The sequence below is a fragment of the Mobula hypostoma genome, chromosome 4, assembly GCF_963921235.1.
Source record: "Mobula hypostoma chromosome 4, sMobHyp1.1, whole genome shotgun sequence".
In the NCBI taxonomy this organism is placed as follows: Eukaryota; Metazoa; Chordata; class Chondrichthyes; order Myliobatiformes; family Myliobatidae; genus Mobula; species Mobula hypostoma.
Window position 1 is genome coordinate 198,543,492 of NC_086100.1, and position 18,651 is coordinate 198,562,142.

The 18,651-nt window shown below is 55.5% G+C and overlaps 1 protein-coding gene across 1 annotated transcript in view; it reads left to right on the forward strand.

Moving 5' to 3' along the window:
• The window catches only part of LOC134345867 (V-type proton ATPase subunit B-like), a 62,056-nt gene that overhangs the window by 38,990 nt on the left and 4,415 nt on the right, over window positions 1-18,651 (forward strand). Inside the window, exons 10-12 of the mRNA XM_063047181.1 lie at window positions 4,860-5,010; window positions 7,381-7,463; window positions 17,869-17,973. Of these exons, the coding sequence (XP_062903251.1) occupies window positions 4,860-5,010; window positions 7,381-7,463; window positions 17,869-17,973 (339 nt within the window). The remainder of the gene's footprint in view (window positions 1-4,859; window positions 5,011-7,380; window positions 7,464-17,868; window positions 17,974-18,651) is intronic.

Below are 18,651 nucleotides of genomic sequence, written 5' to 3' on the forward strand. Positions count from 1 at the left end.
CGGGCACGCGGGGGCAAGGTGGGGAAGAGTTCAGAGTGGTAGTCAGACCAACGAGGACAGCTAATTCATCTGTATCAAATCAAATCAGTTGGGTTTGTGTTGGGCAGCCAGCAAGCATCGCCAGGCTTTCAGCACCAACATGGCATGCCCACAACTCACTGACCCTAACCCTTTGGAATGTGAGAGGATTCCAGAGGAAAACCTCACGACCTTGGAGAGGACGTACAAACTCCTAACAAACGGCACTGGAATTGAACCTCAAACTTGTAGCTGGCACTGTAAAGTGCTACACTAACCTCCTCAGTACTATGCCAACCTTGATGCCAGTTTAAAATGCCCATAGGAGCAGATCATAAGGAGCTGTAATACGACCGTTCAACAGTCCCCTAACTATGGACTCTTAACTTCACAATCTACCTTTCACATTACTGCCCTCTCTCCATAACTGTAACACTCTATTCTGCATTCTGTTGTTGTTTTCCCTTGTACTACCTCGATGCACTATGTAATAAACTGACCTAACCCCCATTATTTGACTCACATCAGTTATACCTTCTGGGTTCCAGAGGGAACAAGCCCACCCCATCCAATCTCTCCCCTTCTCTCTGAAATTCCTGCAACGTGCCTGGAGCACCCCACTCCCGATCTGGGTTCCAGCCCAGGGGCGCAGTGAGGGTGCAGGACACGGGGGAGAGCCGGGTGGGTGGCCATCCACTGGCTCCTTGCTGTGATCAGACCAGCTTCAGTGCCTGAGAGAATCCGGTTTATTATCACTGACGTTTGTCAGGAAATTAGTTGCTCTGCAGCAGCTGTACGATCCGTAATACTAGAAATTATGATAAAATATATAAAAAATAAATTGTGCAAACAAAGAGCAAAAGAATGAGGTAGTCTTCATGAACCATTCAGAAATCTGACAGCAGAGGGGAAGTAGCTGTTCCTGAAATAGAACATAGAAAACCTACAGCACAATACAGGCCCTTCAGCCCACAAAGTTGTGCCGAACATGTCCCTACCTTAGAAATTATTAGGCTTACCTATAGCCCTCTATTTTATTAAGCTCCATGTAACTATCCAGGAGTCTCTTAAAAGACCCTATCGAATCTGCCTCCACCACCGTTGCCGGCAGCCCATTCCATGCACTCACCACTCTCTGAGTAAAAAAACTTACTCCTGACATCTCCTCTGTACCTACTCCCAAGCACCTTAAACCTGTGCCCTCTTGCGGCAACCATTTCAGCCCTGGGAAAAAATCTCTGACTATCCACACGATCAATGCCTCTCATTATCTTATACACCTCTATCAGGTCGCCTCTCATCCTCCGCTGCTCCAAGGAGAAAAGGCTGAGTTCACTCAACCTATTCTCATAAGGCATGTTCCCCAATCCAGGCAACATCCTTGTAAATCTCCTCTGCACCCTTTCTATGGTTTCCACATCCTTCCTGTAGTGAGGCGACCAGAACTGAGCACTACTCCAAGTGGGGTCTGACCAGGGTCATATATAGCTGCAACATTTACCTCTCGGCTGCTAAATTCAATTCCACGATTGATGAAGGCCAATACACTGTATGCCTTCCTAACCACAGAGTCAACCTGCGCAGCAGCTTTGAGCGTCCAATGGACTCGGACCCCAAGATCCCTCTGATCCTCCACACTGCCAAGAGTCTTACCATTAATACTATATTCTGTCTTCAAAATGGACCTACCAAAATGAACCACCTCACACTTATCTGGGTTGAACTCCATCTGCCACTTCTCAGCCCAGTTTTGCATCCTATCGATGTCCCGCTGTAACTTCTGACAGTTCGCCACACTATCCACAACAGCTCCAACCTTTGTTTCATCAGCAAATTTACTAACCCATCCCTCGACTTTTATAAAAGTCGAGGGATTGAAAGTCAAGGCAGTGCAGGCAGTCAGCAATGTGCAAGGTAGATTGTGAAGTTAAGAGTCCATAGTTAGGGGACTGTTGAACGGTCGTGTTACAGCTCCTTATGATCTGCTCCTGTGGGCATTTTAAACTGGCATCCAGGTCATTTATAAAAATCACAAAGAGTAAGGGTCCCAGAACAGATCCCTGAGGTACACCGCTGGTCACCGACCTCCATGCAGAATATGACCAGTCTACAACCACTCTTTGCCTTCTGTGGGCAAGACAGTTCTGGCCCCACAATGCAAGGTCACCTTGGATCCCATGCCTCCTTACTTTCTCAATAAGCCTTGCATGGGGTACCTTATGAAATGCCTTGTTAAAATCCGTATACACTATATCTACTGCTCTTACTTCATCAATGTGTTTAGTCACATCCTCAAAAAATTCAATCAGGCTCATAAGGCACGACCTGCCCTTGACAAAGCCATGTTGACTATTCCTAATCATATTATGCCTCTCCAAATGTTCATAAATCCTGCCTCTCAGGATCTTCTCCAACAACTTACCAACCACTGAGGTAAGACTCACTGGTCTATAATTTCCTGGGCTATCTCCACTCGCTTTGCTGAATAAAGGAACAACATCCGCAACCCTCCAATCCTCCGGAACCTCTCCCATCCCCGTTGATGATGCAAAGATCACCGCCAGAGGCTCAGCACTGTCCTTCCTCGCCTCACGCAGTAGCCTGGGGTACATCCCATCCGGTCCCGGCGACTTATCCAACTTGATGCCTTCCAAAAGCTCCAGCACATCCTCTTTCTTAATATCTACATACTTAAGCTTTTCAGTCTGCTGCAAGTCATCCCTACAATCACCAAGATGCTTTTCCATAGTAAATACTGAAGTAAAGTATTCATTAAGTACCTCTGCTATTTCCTCCAGTTCCATACATACTTTCCCACTGTCACACTTGATAGGTCTTATTCTTTCACGTCTTATCCTCTTGCTCTTCACATACTTGTAGAATGCCTTGGGGTTTTCCTTAATCCTGTCTGCCAAGGCCTTCTCTGGCTCTCCTAATTTCCGTCTTAAGCTCCTTCCTGTTAGCCTTATAATCTTCTAGATCTCTAACACTACCTAGCTCTCTGAACCTTTTGTAAGCTTTTCTTCTTGACTAGACTTATTACAGCCTTTGTACACCACAGTTCATGTACGCTACCATAACTTCCCTGTCTCATTGGAGTCCATGTGCAGAACTCCACACAAATATCCCCTGAATACTTGCCACATTTCTTCCGTACTTTTCCCTGAGAACATCTGTTTCCAATTTAAGCCTCCAATTTCCTGCTTGATAGCCTCATAATTCCCCTTACTCCAATTAAACACTTTTCTAACTTGTCTGTTCCTATCTCTCTCCAATGCTATTGTAAAGGAGATAGAATTATGATCACTATCTCCAAAATGCTCTCCCACTGAGTGATCTGACACCTGACCAGGTTCATTTCCCAATACCAAATCAAGTACAGTCTCTCCTCTTGTAGGCTTATCTACATATTGTGTCAAGAAACCTTCCTGAACACACCTAACAAACTCCACCCCATCTAAACCCCTTGCTCTAGGGAGATGCCAATCGATATTTGGGAAATTAAAATCTGCCATCATGACAACTCTGTTATTATTACACCTTTCCAGGATCTGTTTCCCTATCTGCTCCTCAATATCCCTGTTACTATTGGATGGCCTATAAAAAGCACGCAGTAAAGTTATTGACCCCTTCCTGTTCCTAACCTCCACCCACAGAGACTCCGTAGACAATCCTTCCATGACATCCACCTTTTCTGCAGCTGTGACACTATCTCTGATCAACAGTGCCACACCCCCACCTCTTTTGCCTCCCTCCCTGTCCCTTTTGAAACATCTAAAACCTGGCACTTGAAATAACCATTCCTGTCCCTGAGCCATCCAGGTCTCTGTAATGGCCACCACACCATATCTCCAAGTATTGATCCACGCCCTAAGCTCATCCACTTTGTTCACAACACTCCTTGCGTTAAAATAGGCACATCTCAAACCTTCGGTCTGAGTGTGTCCCTTCTCTATCACCTGCCTATCCTCCCTCTCGCACTCTCTCCAAGCCTTCTCTATGTGTCAGCCAACCTCCTCAAATGTTGAGTCCAGGCTCCTGTATCTCCTCCTTGATGGCAGCGATGAGAAGAGGACATCTCCTGGTTGGTGAGGGTCCTTCATGATGGATGCTGCCTTTTGAAGACGTCCTTGGTGGTGGGGAGGCTGGTGCCCATGATGGAGCTGGCTGAGATTACAACTTCTGATCCTGCATTTTCCGATCCTGTGCAGTGACCCCTCCACACCAGACGGTGATGCATCAGTTAGAATGCTCTCCACAGGACATCTGTAGGAATTTGTAAGTGTCTTTGGTGACAAAGCAAGTCCCCTCAAATTCCTAATGAAATATTGTTTTTTTTTTGTGATTGCATCAATATGTTGAGGCCTAGGAGAGATCTGAGACGTTGACACACAGGTACATCTGTGAGAGTTCTTGGTCACGTAGCGGATCTCCTCAAACTTCCAGGGACAGGGCTGGACAATAATAGCCCGACTGAGGTCTGGGCTGAGGTTGAACTTCCATCTCACCATCCCTCCCTCCTCGTCACAGGACCTCAGGGACAACAGGCAGGCCATTGAGTCAGTGTAATTACCAGAAGCAGGGAATAGGAGAGGGGGCTCTACCCCCTCCAGTTTGTGCTGGGGTGGAGCCAGAGTGTGGCATTAAGTCTAATGTTGTGTCTGTCTTCCTCCTTGACCTTCACCCTCCCTCTCTGTAATACCCCCCCACATACCAATCCCATGCCCACACTCACTCCTACCCCAAACCATCCCTCACCCCCTCCCACTCTCCCTCTCCAATCCCAACCTCAACCTCATTCCCATCACCCTCCCTCCCTCTCTCCCTGCCACCTCCCACAGGTGTCGGCAGCGCGGGAGGAGGTGCCTGGACGCCGGGGGTTCCCGGGATACATGTACACCGACCTGGCTACCATCTACGAGCGGGCGGGCCGTGTGGAAGGGCGTTCCGGCTCCATCACACAGATCCCCATCCTCACCATGCCCAACGATGGTCAGTGTCCCCCCACCATACCTCCCAACCCGTCCCCTACCCCCCATATCTCCCAACCCGTCTCGCAACCCACCACTCCAAACTGTCCCGCACCCCACCCCCCAAACCGTCCTGTGCCCCAGCCCCAACCTGTGCCACATCCCTCTCAACATGTCCCCCAACCACCATCCCTCCCAACCTGTTCCACACTCCAACCCATCCCACACCGCTCTCCATCCTCACTGAACCACCAGCACCATCACACAAATCACTATTCTCACCATGCCCAACAACAGACAATGTCCACATCTCCTGGATATCTCAGACACATTTCCCTACCCGCCACCCCTCCGCCTCCCGAGTATCTCCCCTATTGACTCCCCTCCCTCAGAACATCAGAGGGTCCCACAGAGTGGGAGACCTTATCCTCTGACCTCAGTCAGCGCCGTCGGGGGGCAGTGGACCAGATGGTGAGAGAGGGCACAGACCAGACGGTGGGGGTGGACCAGACAGTGGTGGGCAGACCTTACAGTGGGTAGCGGATGAGATGGGGTATGACTGACCAGACAGAACCAGACACATTTGATGGTGTCAGACAGAAGCAGGCAGATCAGACAAACATTGGGATCTAGACGGAGCCACCAGACAGATCCAAAATGGAGCCAGGCAAATAGATGTCTAACCCCAGACCAGCAGCAGCCTCCGTGCTGGGCAGGTGGGACGTATGACCATGCAGTGGGTGGGGAGAGGAACACACATCCACCTCTCTGTAATTCAGCCACAAACGTGCCCTAACCCTGCCAATACTCAGAGCAGCCAGTGGGAGTTTTGGCGAGATCTCTATCGAAGAAGGAATGTGATAGCATTGGAGAAGGCTCATGAGAATGATTCTAGAATAGCAAGAGGATTCGAGTACAGGAGCAGGGAGGTACTACTGCAGTTGTACAAGGCCTTGGTGAGACCACACCCGGAGTATTGTGTGCAGTTTTGGTCCCCTAATCTGAGGAAAGACATTCAGGACTTTCATATGATGAAAGACTGGATCGACTAGGATTATACTCGTTGGAATTTAGAAGATTGAGGGGGGATCTTATTGAAACATATAAAATCCTAAAGGGATTGGACAGGCTAGATGCAGGAAGATTGTTCCCGATGTTGGGGAAGTCCAGAACGAGGGGTCACAGTTTGAGGATAAAGGGGAAGCCTTTTAGGACCGAGATGAGGAAAAACTTCTTCACACAGAGAGTGGGGAATCTGTGGAATTCTCTGCCACAGGAAACAGTTGAGGCTAGTTCATTGGCTATATTTAAGAGGGAGTTAGATATGGCCCTTGTGGATAAAAGGATCGGGGGTATGGAGAGAAGGCAGGTACAGGGTTCTGAGTTGGATGATCAGCCATGATCATACTGAATGGCGGTGCAGGCTTGAAGGGCCGAATAGCCTACTCCTGCACCTATTTTCTATGTTTCTATGTTTCTAGAATGAAGGAGTTAACCTATGAGGAGCGTTTGATAGGCTGTACTCACTGGCGGAGTCGAGGACCAGAGGGCACAGCCTCAGAACAGAGAGATGTCCATTTAGAACAGAGATGAGAATGAATTTCTTCAGTCAGAGGATGGTGAATCTGTGGAATTCATTGCCACAGGCAGCTGTGGAGGCCAGGTCATTGGGTGTATCCAAGGTGGAAGTTGATAGATTATTGGTTAGTCAGGGCATGGACGAATACTGAGAGAAGTCAGGAGGGTGGGGGTGGAAAAAATACTAACCATGATGAATGGTAGGGCAGGCTAGATGGGCTGAATGGCATAATTCTGTCCCTAATCTTATGGTCTGTGTTATATACCGTACCCCGATAAGAGAGATTGCATAGGCTGAGGCTGTTCTCTGGAGTGAGGGAGGCTGAGAGGTGACCTTACAGAGGTTTATAGAATCGGGGGACACAGATGAGGGTGAATGCTCACAGTCTTTTCCCCAGGGTAGGGGAGTCCAAAACCAAAGCACAGAGGTGTAAGGCAAGAGGGGAAGATTTAAAGGGGATCTGAGGGGGAGGTTTTCACCCAGGGGGCGATCCATCTATCGAACAAGCTGCCGGAGGAAGTGGTTGAGGACATCCAGGAGGAATATGTGGCAAACATGGACAAGTGGGACTCATTCAGGTAGACAACTTGGTCAGCATGGATGACCTGGGGCAAAGGGTCTGCTGTATGACTCTGAGTCTACAGTGTGTGAGGGAGCAGATAGAGCTGTGGTTCAAGGTCCCCCTCCCACTGGGATTGACAGTCCATAATTCTAGAGGTCATCCCTGGAGCAGTTGCTAACACCCCAGAGTCTCACAAGGGGGGTGGGGACCTGTGATGGGACGCTAACAAAGTTGTCTCCCATCTGTTACAGACATCACCCACCCCATCCCGGACCTGACTGGCTTCATCACCGAGGGACAGATCTACGTGGACAGGCAGTTACACAACAGACAGGTGGGTGTCTCGGTCACCCCAGCCTCACCCACTCACTGCCCGGCTGGTGAGGGTGGGGGGCTGTTATCAGGAGTCAAACAGAGGGAGCAGGGATACTGTCTCCCACACACATGGTGGGTGGGGGTTATATGTTGCTTGCTGTGCCTGGTGGGTGGGGGAGAGATGAATGGGGATGGGTTCAGGGTGGGGATAGAGATGGGATGACAAGTGAGTGGGGTTAGTTGGAGATGGGGTGACAAGTGTGTGGAGTTGGAGATGGGGTGTCGAGTGTGTGGGGGAGATGGAGATGGGGTGACGAGTGGGTGGGGGAGATGGAGATAGGATGACGAGTGAGTGGGGGTGCTGGAGATGAGGTGACGAGTGGGTGGGGGAGATTGAGATGTGACGAATAGGTGGGGGAGATGGAGATGGGGTGATCAGTGGTTGGAGAGATGGAGATGGGGTGACAAGTGGGTGGGGGGAGATGGAGATGGGGTGACGAGTGGGTGGGGGGAGATGGAGATGGGGTGACGAGTGGGTGGGGGGAGATGGAGATGGGGTGACGAGTGGGTGGGGGGAGATGGAGATGGGGTGACGAGTGGATGGGGAGATGGAGATGGGGTGACAAGTGGGTGGGGGAGATGGAGATGGGGTGACGAGTAGGTGGGTGTGTTGGAGATGGGGTGACGAGATTGGTGGGGGGAAATGGAGATGGGGTGATGAGTGGATGGGGAGATGGAGATGGGGTGACGAGTGTGTGGGGGAGATGGAGATGTGACGAATAGGTGGGGGAGATGGAGATGGGGTGATCAGTGGTTGGAGAGATGGAGATGGGGTGACAAGTGGGTGGGGGGAGATGGAGATGGGGTGACGAGTGGGTGGGGGGAGATGGAGATGGGGTGACGAGTGGATGGGGAGATGGGGTGACAAGTGGGTGGGGGAGATGGAGATGGGGTGACGAGTAGGTGGGTGTGTTGGAGATGGGGTGACGAGATTGGTGGGAGGAAATGGAGATGGGGTGATGAGTGGATGGGGAGATGGAGATGGGGTGATGAGTGGGTGGGGGGAGATTGGGTGATGAGTGGGTGAGGGAGATGGAGATGGGGTGATGAGTGTGTGGGGGAGATGGAGATGGGGTGACAAGTAGGTGCGGGTGTTGGAGATGGGGTGACGAGTGGGTGGGGGAGATGGAGATGGGGTGATCAGTGGGTGGGGGAAGATGGAGATGGGGTGATGAGTAGGTGGGGAAGATGGAGATGGGGTGATGAGTAGGTGGGGAAGATGGAGAAGGGGTGATCAGTGGATGGGGAGATGGAGATGGGGTGATGAGTGGGTGGGGGGAGATGGGGTGACGAGTGGATGGGGAGATGGAGATGGGGTGACAAGTGGGTGGGGGAGATGGAGATGGGGTGACAAGTAGGTGCGGGTGTTGGAGATGGGGTGATCAGTGGGTGGGGGAAGATGGAGATGGGGTGATGAGTAGGTGGGGAAGATGGAGATGGGGTGATCAGTGGATGGGGAGATGGAGATGGGGTGACAAGTGGGTGGGGGAGATGGAGATGGGGTGACGAGTGGGTGGGGGAGATGGAGATGGGGTGACGAGTAGGTGGGGGTGTTGGAGATGGGGTGACGAGTGGGTGGGGAAGATGGATATGGGGTGATGAGTGGGTGGGGGGAGATGGAGATGGGGTAATGAGTGGGTGGGGGGAGATGGAGATGGGGTGATGAGTGGGTGGGGGGGAGATGGGGTGACGAGTGGATGGGGAGATGGAGATGGGGTGACAAGTGGGTGGGGGAGATGGAGATGGGGTGACAAGTAGGTGGGTGTGTTGGAGATGGGGTGACGAGATTGGTGGGGGGAAATGGAGATGAGGTGATGAGTGGATGGGGAGATGGAGATGGGGTGAGTGGGTGGGGGGAGATGGAGATGGGGTGACGAGTTTGTGGGGGAGATGGAGATGGGGTGACAAGTAGGTGGGGGTCTTGGAGATGGGGTGACGAGTGGGTGGGGGGAGATGGAGATGGGGTGGTCAGTGGGTGGGGGAGATGGGGTGATGAGTGGATAGGGAGATGGAGATGGGGTGATGAGTGGGTGGGGGAGATGGAGATGGGGTGACAAGTGGGTGGGGGAGATGGGGTGATGAGTAGGTGGGGGTGATGGAGATGGGGTGACGAGTGGTTGGGGGAGATGGAGATGGGGTGACAAGTGGGTGGGGGAGATGGGGTGATGAGTAGGTGGGGGTGATGGAGATTGGGTGACGAGTGGGTGGGGGAGATGGAGATGGGGTGATCAGTGGGTGGGGGAAGATAGAGATGGGGTGATGAGTAGGTGGGGAAGATGGAGATGGGGTGATCAGTGGATGGGGAGATGGAGATGGGGTGACAAGTGGGTGGGGGAGATGGAGATGGGGTGACGAGTGGGTGGGGGAGATGGAGATGGGGTGACGAGTAGGTGGGGGTGTTGGAGATGGGGTGACGAGTGGGTGGGGAAGATGGATATGGGGTGACGAGTGGGTGGGGGGAGATGGAGATGGGGTAATGAGTGGGTGGGGGGAGATGGAGATGGGGTGATGAGTGGGTGGGGGGAGATGGGGTGACGAGTGGATGGGGAGATGGAGATGGGGTGATGAGTGGATAGGGAGATGGAGATGGGGTGACGAGTGGGTGGGGGAGATGGAGATGGGGTGACAAGTGGGTGGGGGAGATGGGGTGACGAGTAGGTTGGGGTGTTGGAGATGGGGTGACGAGTGGGTGGGGAAGATGGATATGGGGTGACGAGTGGGTGGGGGGAGATGGAGATGGGGTAATGAGTGGGTGGGGGGAGATGGAGATGGGGTGATGAGTGGGTGGGGGGAGATGGGGTGACGAGTGGATGGGGAGATGGAGATGGGGTGACAAGTGGGTGGGGGAGATGGAGATGGGGTGACAAGTAGGTGGGTGTGTTGCAGATGGGGTGACGAGATTGGTGGGGGGAAATGGAGATGGGGTGATGAGTGGATGGGGAGATGGAGATGGGGTGAGTGGGTGGGGGGAGATTGGGTGATGAGTGGGTGAGGGAGATGGAGATGGGGTGACGAGTGTGTGGGGGAGATGGAGATGGGGTGACAAGTAGGTGGGGGTCTTGGAGATGGGGTGACGAGTGGGTGGGGGGAGATGGAGATGGGGTGATCAGTGGGTGGGGGAAGATGGAGATGGGGTGACGAGTCGGTGGGGGAGGGAGATGGGGTGATCAGTGGATCGGGAGATGGAGATGGGGTGACAAGTGGGTGGGGGAGATGGAGATGGGGTGACGAGTGGGTGGGGGAGATGGAGATGGGGTGATGAGTAGGTGGGGGTGTCGGAGATGGGGTGACGAGTGGGTGGGGGGAGATGGAGATGGGGTGGTCAGTGGGTGGGGGAGATGGGGTGATGAGTGGATAGGGAGATGGAGATGGGGTGATGAGTGGATAGGGAGATGGAGATGGGGTGACGAGTGGGTGGGGGAGATGGAGATGGGGTGACAAGTGGGTGGGGGAGATGGGGTGATGAGTAGGTGGGGGTGATGGAGATGGGGTGACGAGTGGTTGGGGGAGATGGAGATGGGGTGACAAGTGGGTGGGGGAGATGGGGTGATGAGTAGGTGGGGGTGATGGAGATGGGGTGACGAGTGGGTGGGGGAGATGGAGATGGGGTGGTCAGTGGGTGGGGGAGATGGGGTGATGAGTGGATAGGGAGATGGAGATGGGGTGATGAGTGGGTGGGGGAGATGGAGATGGGGTGACAAGTGGGTGGGGGAGATGGGGTGATGAGTAGGTGGGGGTGATGGAGATGGGGTGACGAGTGGTTGGGGGAGATGGAGATGGGGTGACAAGTGGGTGGGGGAGATGGGGTGATGAGTAGGTGGGGGTGATGGAGATTGGGTGACGAGTGGGTGGGGGAGATGGAGATGGGGTGATCAGTGGGTGGGGGAAGATAGAGATGGGGTGATGAGTAGGTGGGGAAGATGGAGATGGGGTGACGAGTGGTTGGGGGAGATGGAGATGGGGTGACAAGTGGGTGGGGGAGATGGGGTGATGAGTAGGTGGGGGTGATGGAGATGGGGTGACGAGTGGGTGGGGGAGATGGAGATGGGGTGGTCAGTGGGTGGGGGAGATGGGGTGATGAGTGGATAGGGAGATGGAGATGGGGTGATGAGTGGGTGGGGGAGATGGAGATGGGGTGACAAGTGGGTGGGGGAGATGGGGTGATGAGTAGGTGGGGGTGATGGAGATGGGGTGACGAGTGGTTGGGGGAGTTGGAGATGGGGTGACAAGTGGGTGGGGGAGATGGGGTGATGAGTAGGTGGGGGTGATGGAGATTGGGTGACGAGTGGGTGGGGGAGATGGAGATGGGGTGATCAGTGGGTGGGGGAAGATAGAGATGGGGTGATGAGTAGGTGGGGAAGATGTAGATGGGGTGATCAGTGGATGGGGAGATGGAGATGGGGTGACAAGTGGGTGGGGGAGATGGAGATGGGGTGACGAGTGGGTGGGGGAGATGGAGATGGGGTGACGAGTAGGTGGGGGTGTTGGAGATGGGGTGACGAGTGGGTGGGGAAGATGGATATGGGGTGACGAGTGGGTGGGGGGAGATGGAGATGGGGTAATGAGTGGGTGGGGGGAGATGGAGATGGGGTGATGAGTGGGTGGGGGGAGATGGGGTGACGAGTGGATGGGGAGATGGAGATGGGGTGATGAGTGGATAGGGAGATGGAGATGGGGTGACGAGTGGGTGGGGGAGATGGAGATGGGGTGACAAGTGGGTGGGGGAGATGGGGTGACGAGTAGGTTGGGGTGTTGGAGATGGGGTGACGAGTGGGTGGGGAAGATGGATATGGGGTGACGAGTGGGTGGGGGGAGATGGAGATGGGGTAATGAGTGGGTGGGGGGAGATGGAGATGGGGTGATGAGTGGGTGGGGGGAGATGGGGTGACGAGTGGATGGGGAGATGGAGATGGGGTGACAAGTGGGTGGGGGAGATGGAGATGGGGTGACAAGTAGGTGGGTGTGTTGCAGATGGGGTGACGAGATTGGTGGGGGGAAATGGAGATGGGGTGATGAGTGGATGGGGAGATGGAGATGGGGTGAGTGGGTGGGGGGAGATTGGGTGATGAGTGGGTGAGGGAGATGGAGATGGGGTGACGAGTGTGTGGGGGAGATGGAGATGGGGTGACAAGTAGGTGGGGGTCTTGGAGATGGGGTGACGAGTGGGTGGGGGGAGATGGAGATGGGGTGATCAGTGGGTGGGGGAAGATGGAGATGGGGTGACGAGTCGGTGGGGGAGGGAGATGGGGTGATCAGTGGATCGGGAGATGGAGATGGGGTGACAAGTGGGTGGGGGAGATGGAGATGGGGTGACGAGTGGGTGGGGGAGATGGAGATGGGGTGATGAGTAGGTGGGGGTGTCGGAGATGGGGTGACGAGTGGGTGGGGGGAGATGGAGATGGGGTGGTCAGTGGGTGGGGGAGATGGGGTGATGAGTGGATAGGGAGATGGAGATGGGGTGATGAGTGGATAGGGAGATGGAGATGGGGTGACGAGTGGGTGGGGGAGATGGAGATGGGGTGACAAGTGGGTGGGGGAGATGGGGTGATGAGTAGGTGGGGGTGATGGAGATGGGGTGACGAGTGGTTGGGGGAGATGGAGATGGGGTGACAAGTGGGTGGGGGAGATGGGGTGATGAGTAGGTGGGGGTGATGGAGATGGGGTGACGAGTGGGTGGGGGAGATGGAGATGGGGTGATCAGTGGATGGGGAGATGGAGATGGGGTGACGAGTGGGTGGGGGGAGGTGGGGTGACGAGTGGGTGGGGGAGATGGAGATGGGGTGACGAGTGGGTGGGGGAGATGGAGATGGGGTGATGAGTGGGTGGGGGAGATGGGGTGACGAGTGGGTGGGGGAGATGGGATGACGAGTGGGTGAGGGAGATGGAGATGGGGTGACGAGTGGGTGGGGGAGATGGATATGGGGTGACGAGTGAGTGAGGGAGATGGAGATGGGGTGACGAGTGGGTGAGGGAGATGGAGATGGGGTGACGAGTGGATGGGGGAGATGGAGATGGGGTGACGAGTGGATGGGGGGAGATGGAGATGGGGTGACAAGTGGGTGGGGGAGATGGAGATGGGGTGACGAGTGGGTGGGGGAGATGGAGAGGATGATGAGAGGGTGGGGCAGATGGAGTTGGGGTGATGAGTGGGTGGGGGAGATGGGGATGGGGTGATGAGTGGGTGGGGCAGATGGAGTTGGGGTGATGAGTGGGTGGGGGAGATGGGGATGGGGTGACGAGTGGGTGGGGGAGATGGGGTGATGAGTGGGTGGGGGAGATGGAGATGGGGTGATGAGTGGGTGGGGGAGATGGGGTGATGAATGGATCGGGAGATGGAGATGGGGTGACGAGTGGGTGGGGGGAGATGGAGATGGGGTGACGAGTGGGTGGGGGAGATGGAGATGGGGTGACGAGTGGGTGAGGGAGATGGAGATGGGGTGACGAGTGGGTGGGGGAGATGGAGATGGGGTGACGAGTGGGTGGGGGAGATGGGGTGATGAGTAGGTGGGGGTGATGGAGATGGGGTGACGAGTGGTTGGGGGAGATGGAGATGGGGTGACGAGTGGGTGGGGGAGATGGGGTGATGAGTAGGTGGGGGTGATGGAGATGGGGTGACGAGTGGATGGGGGGAGATGGAGATGGGGTGACAAGTGGGTGGGGGAGATGGAGATGGAGTGATGAGTGGGTGGGGGAGATGGAGAGGATGATGAGAGGGTGGGGCAGATGGAGTTGGGGTGATGAGTGGGTGGGGGAGATGGGGATGGGGTGATGAGTGGGTGGGGCAGATGGAGTTGGGGTGATGAGTGGGTGGGGGAGATGGGGATGGGGTGACGAGTGGGTGGGGGAGATGGGGTGATGAGTGGGTGGGGGAGATGGAGATGGGGTGACGAGTGGGTGGGGAAGATGGAGATGGCGTGATGAGTGGGTGGGGGAGATGGGGTGATGAATGGATCGGGAGATGGAGATGGGGTGACGAGTGGGTGGGGGGAGATGGAGATGGGGTGACGAGTGGGTGGGAGAGATGGAGATGGGGTGACGAGTGGGTGAGGGAGATGGAGATGGGGTGACGAGTGGGTGAGGGAGATGGAGATGGGGTGACGAGGGGAGATGGAGATGGGGTGACGAGTGGGTGAGGGAGATGGAGATGGGGTGACGAGTGGGTGGGGGAGATGGAGATGGGGTGACAAGTGGGTGGGGGAGATGGGGTGACGAGTAGGTGGGGGTGATGGAGATGGGGTGACGAGTGGGTGGGGGAGATGGAGATGGGGTGACGAGTGGGTGGGGGAGATGGAGATGGGGTGATCAGTGGATGGGGAGATGGAGATGGGGTGACGAGTGGGTGGGGGGAGGTGGGGTGACGAGTGGGTGGGGGAGATGGAGATGGGGTGACGAGTGGATGGGGGAGATGGAGATGGGGTGACGAGTGGGTGGGGGAGATGGAGAGGATGATGAGAGGGTGGGGCAGATGGAGTTGGGGTGATGAGTGGGTGGGGGAGATGGGGATGGGGTGATGAGTGGGTGGGGCAGATGGAGTTGGGGTGATGAGTGGGTGGGGGAGATGGGGATGGGGTGACGAGTGGGTGGGGGAGATGGGGTGATGAGTGGGTGGGGGAGATGGAGATGGGGTGACGAGTGGGTGGGGAAGATGGAGATGGGGTGATGAGTGGGTGGGGGAGATGGGGTGATGAATGGATCAGGAGATGGAGTGATGAATGGATCGGGAGATGGAGATGGGGTGACGAGTGGGTGGGGGGAGATGGAGATGGGGTGACGAGTGGGTGGGGGAGATGGAGATGGGGTGACGAGTGGGTGAGGGAGATGGAGATGGGGTGACGAGTGGGTGGGGGAGATGGAGATGGGGTGACGAGTGGGTGGGGGAGATGGGGTGATGAGTAGGTGGGGGTGATGGAGATGGGGTGACGAGTGGTTGGGGGAGATGGAGATGGGGTGAGGAGTGGGTGGGGGAGATGGGGTGATGAGTAGGTGGGGGTGATGGAGATGGGGTGACGAGTGGATGGGGGGAGATGGAGATGGGGTGACAAGTGGGTGGGGGAGATGGAGATGGGGTGATGAGTGGGTGGGGGAGATGGAGAGGATGATGAGAGGGTGGGGCAGATGGAGTTGGGGTGATGAGTGGGTGGGGGAGATGGGGATGGGGTGATGAGTGGGTGGGGCAGATGGAGTTGGGGTGATGAGTGGGTGGGGGAGATGGGGATGGGGTGACGAGTGGGTGGGGGAGATGGGGTGATGAGTGGGTGGGGGAGATGGAGATGGGGTGACGAGTGGGTGGGGAAGATGGAGATGGCGTGATGAGTGGGTGGGGGAGATGGGGTGATGAATGGATCGGGAGATGGAGATGGGGTGACGAGTGGGTGGGGGGAGATGGAGATGGGGTGACGAGTGGGTGGGGGAGATGGAGATGGGGTGACGAGTGGGTGGGGGAGATGGAGATGGGGTGACGAGTGGGTGAGGGAGATGGAGATGGGGTGACGAGTGGGTGGGGGAGATGGAGATGGGGTGACAAGTGGGTGGGGGAGATGGGGTGACGAGTAGGTGGGGGTGATGGAAATGGGGTGACGAGTGGGTGGGGGAGATGGAGATGGGGTGATCAGTGGATTGGGAGATGGAGATGGGGTGACGAGTGGGTTGGGGGAGGTGGGGTGACGAGTGGGTGGGGGAGATGGAGATGGGGTGACGAGTGGGTGGGGGAGATGGAGATGGGGTGACGAGTGGGTGGGGGAGATGGGGTGACGAGTGGTTGGGGGAGATGGAGATGGGGTGACGAGTGGGTGGGGGAGATGGATATGGGGTGACGAGTGGGTGGGGGAGATGGATATGGGGTGACGAGTGAGTGAGGGAGATGGAGATGGGGTGACGAGTGGATGGGAGATGGAGATGGGGTGACGAGTGGATGGGGGAGATGGAGATGGGGTGACAAGTGGGTGGGGGAGATGGAGATGGGGTGACAAGTGGGTGGGGGAGATGGAGATGGGGTGACGAGTGGGTGGGGGAGATGGAGAGGATGATGAGAGGGTGGGGCAGATGGAGTTGGGGTGATGAGTGGGTGGGGGAGATGGGGATGGGGTGATGAGTGGGTGGGGCAGATGGAGTTGGGGTGATGAGTGGGTGGGGGAGATGGGGATGGGGTGATGAGTGGGTGGGAGGAGATGGGGTGATGAGTGGGTGGGGGAGATGGAGATGGGGTGACGAGTGGGTGGGGAAGATGGAGATGGGGTGACGAGTGGGTGGGGGAGATGGAGATGGGGTGGGGAAGATGGAGATGGGGTGGGTGGGGGAGATGGGGTGATGAATGGATCGGGAGATGGAGATGGGGTGACGAGTGGGTGGGGGGAGATGGAGATGGGGTGACGAGTGGGTGGGGGAGATGGAGATGGGGTGACGAGTGGGTGAGGGAGATGGAGATGGGGTGACAAGTGGGTGGGGATTGGTTGGAGATGGGGTGAGGAATGGGTGGTGGATTTGGCGATGTGGTGATGAGTAGGTTGAGGTCGGTGGTGGGGTGTAGGCGATGGGATGCGTGATCAGTTGGAGTGATGGGTGGATATCTGTGGGTTGCATTGATATTGGTGGGGTTGGTGATGGGTGTGTTGTGAGGGATAGGGAGGGCAAAGGTGAGTGATGGGGACAAAGTTTGAGTGTGGAGTCTAGTGTGGATAGGGTGATGAAGAGGGTTGTTTGAGTTGGTGGAGATTGGATGTTGGATGGTGGATTGATGGGTGATGTGTTGGGACAGTGAAGGGTTGTGGGTGAATGGAGATGGATTGACAAGTGGGTGTGGGGTGATGATGGACAGGATGATGGGTTGGGGGGGTGATGTGTAGATATGGGTAGAGTCAGGGGTGATATTTGGTATTGATGTCCTCCTTTTCTTCTTAAGCCCATAACCCCTGCTGGGCCATTGGCCACTGACAGCAGCTTGCCAGAGCCTTTTGCCCTGGACTGGTAGAAGTTTGATTAGCCCTGTAGCTTCTGCTTTCAGCACACAACTTCATAAGTCTTCTCGGCGTGGATCTTTCCTCTCCCAGGGATGAGGTTTTTGGAGCTCCTGTTGGCCTTTCTGTATCACTGGGCTTTTACGGGATGGGGTTGCTAGCTGGGTTTGCCATGTCCAAACCCTCTCCTCGTGCAGCCGGACTTGGGACTATCCATGTCAGAGTTGGGTGTAGATGTAGGAGAGTGGATATGAGTGCTGGTGGGTGATGGGTGATGAGTGGGTGGGGGAGACAGTCTGAGAAGGAGTGGGTGTAACCACCTTCTCGGGTTGTGTGGGTCCTGTGGGTGGGAGGACATTGATGGAATGCCAGGCTCACACACCTAATGCCAGTCGGTCTGTTCCCCTGCAGATCTACCCACCCATCAACGTGCTGCCATCACTATCTCGTCTGATGAAATCGGCCATTGGGGAGGGCATGACCCGCAAGGATCACGCTGAGGTCTCCAACCAGCTGGTGAGGGGACACACCACCCGCACACAGCACCTGCCGGGCAGATGCAAGGACGGTGCTCATCGAAAGACTCAGGCTGCAGGATTCACTCTGTCCCCCTCTTCATTCCCTCTGTCCCCCTCTTCATTCCCTCTGTCCCCCTCTTCATTCCCTCTGTCCCTTCTTCATTCCCTCTGTCCCTTCTTCATTCCCTCTGTCCCCTTCTTCATTCCCTCTGTCCCCCTCTTCATTCCCTCTGTCCCCTCTTCATTCCCTCTCGACCCCTCTTCATTCCCTCTCGACCCCTCTTCATTCCATCTCTCACGCCCTCTTCATTCCCTCTCTCACGCCCTCTTCATTCCCTCTCTCACGCCCTCTTCATTCCCTCTCACACCCCCTCTTCATTCCCTCTCACACCCCCTCTTCATTCCATCTCACACCCCCTCTTCATTCCATCTCACACCCCCTCTTCATTCCATCTCCCACCCCCTCTTCATTCTATCTCCCACCCCCTCTTCATTCCCTCTCACCTCCTGTGGAAGAGAGAAGGGAATTTTAAGGGTAGTCGATGCACCTCAAAGAGACTTTGCAGTGGAGCTGGTCCAGGTGGGACTGCAGGTACTAGAAGTCCAATGTGCTTTGTTCCATGTTTCCAGTGCTCACCATGCTCATCCTCCCCCCTCACCATTTTATTCTGGCTTC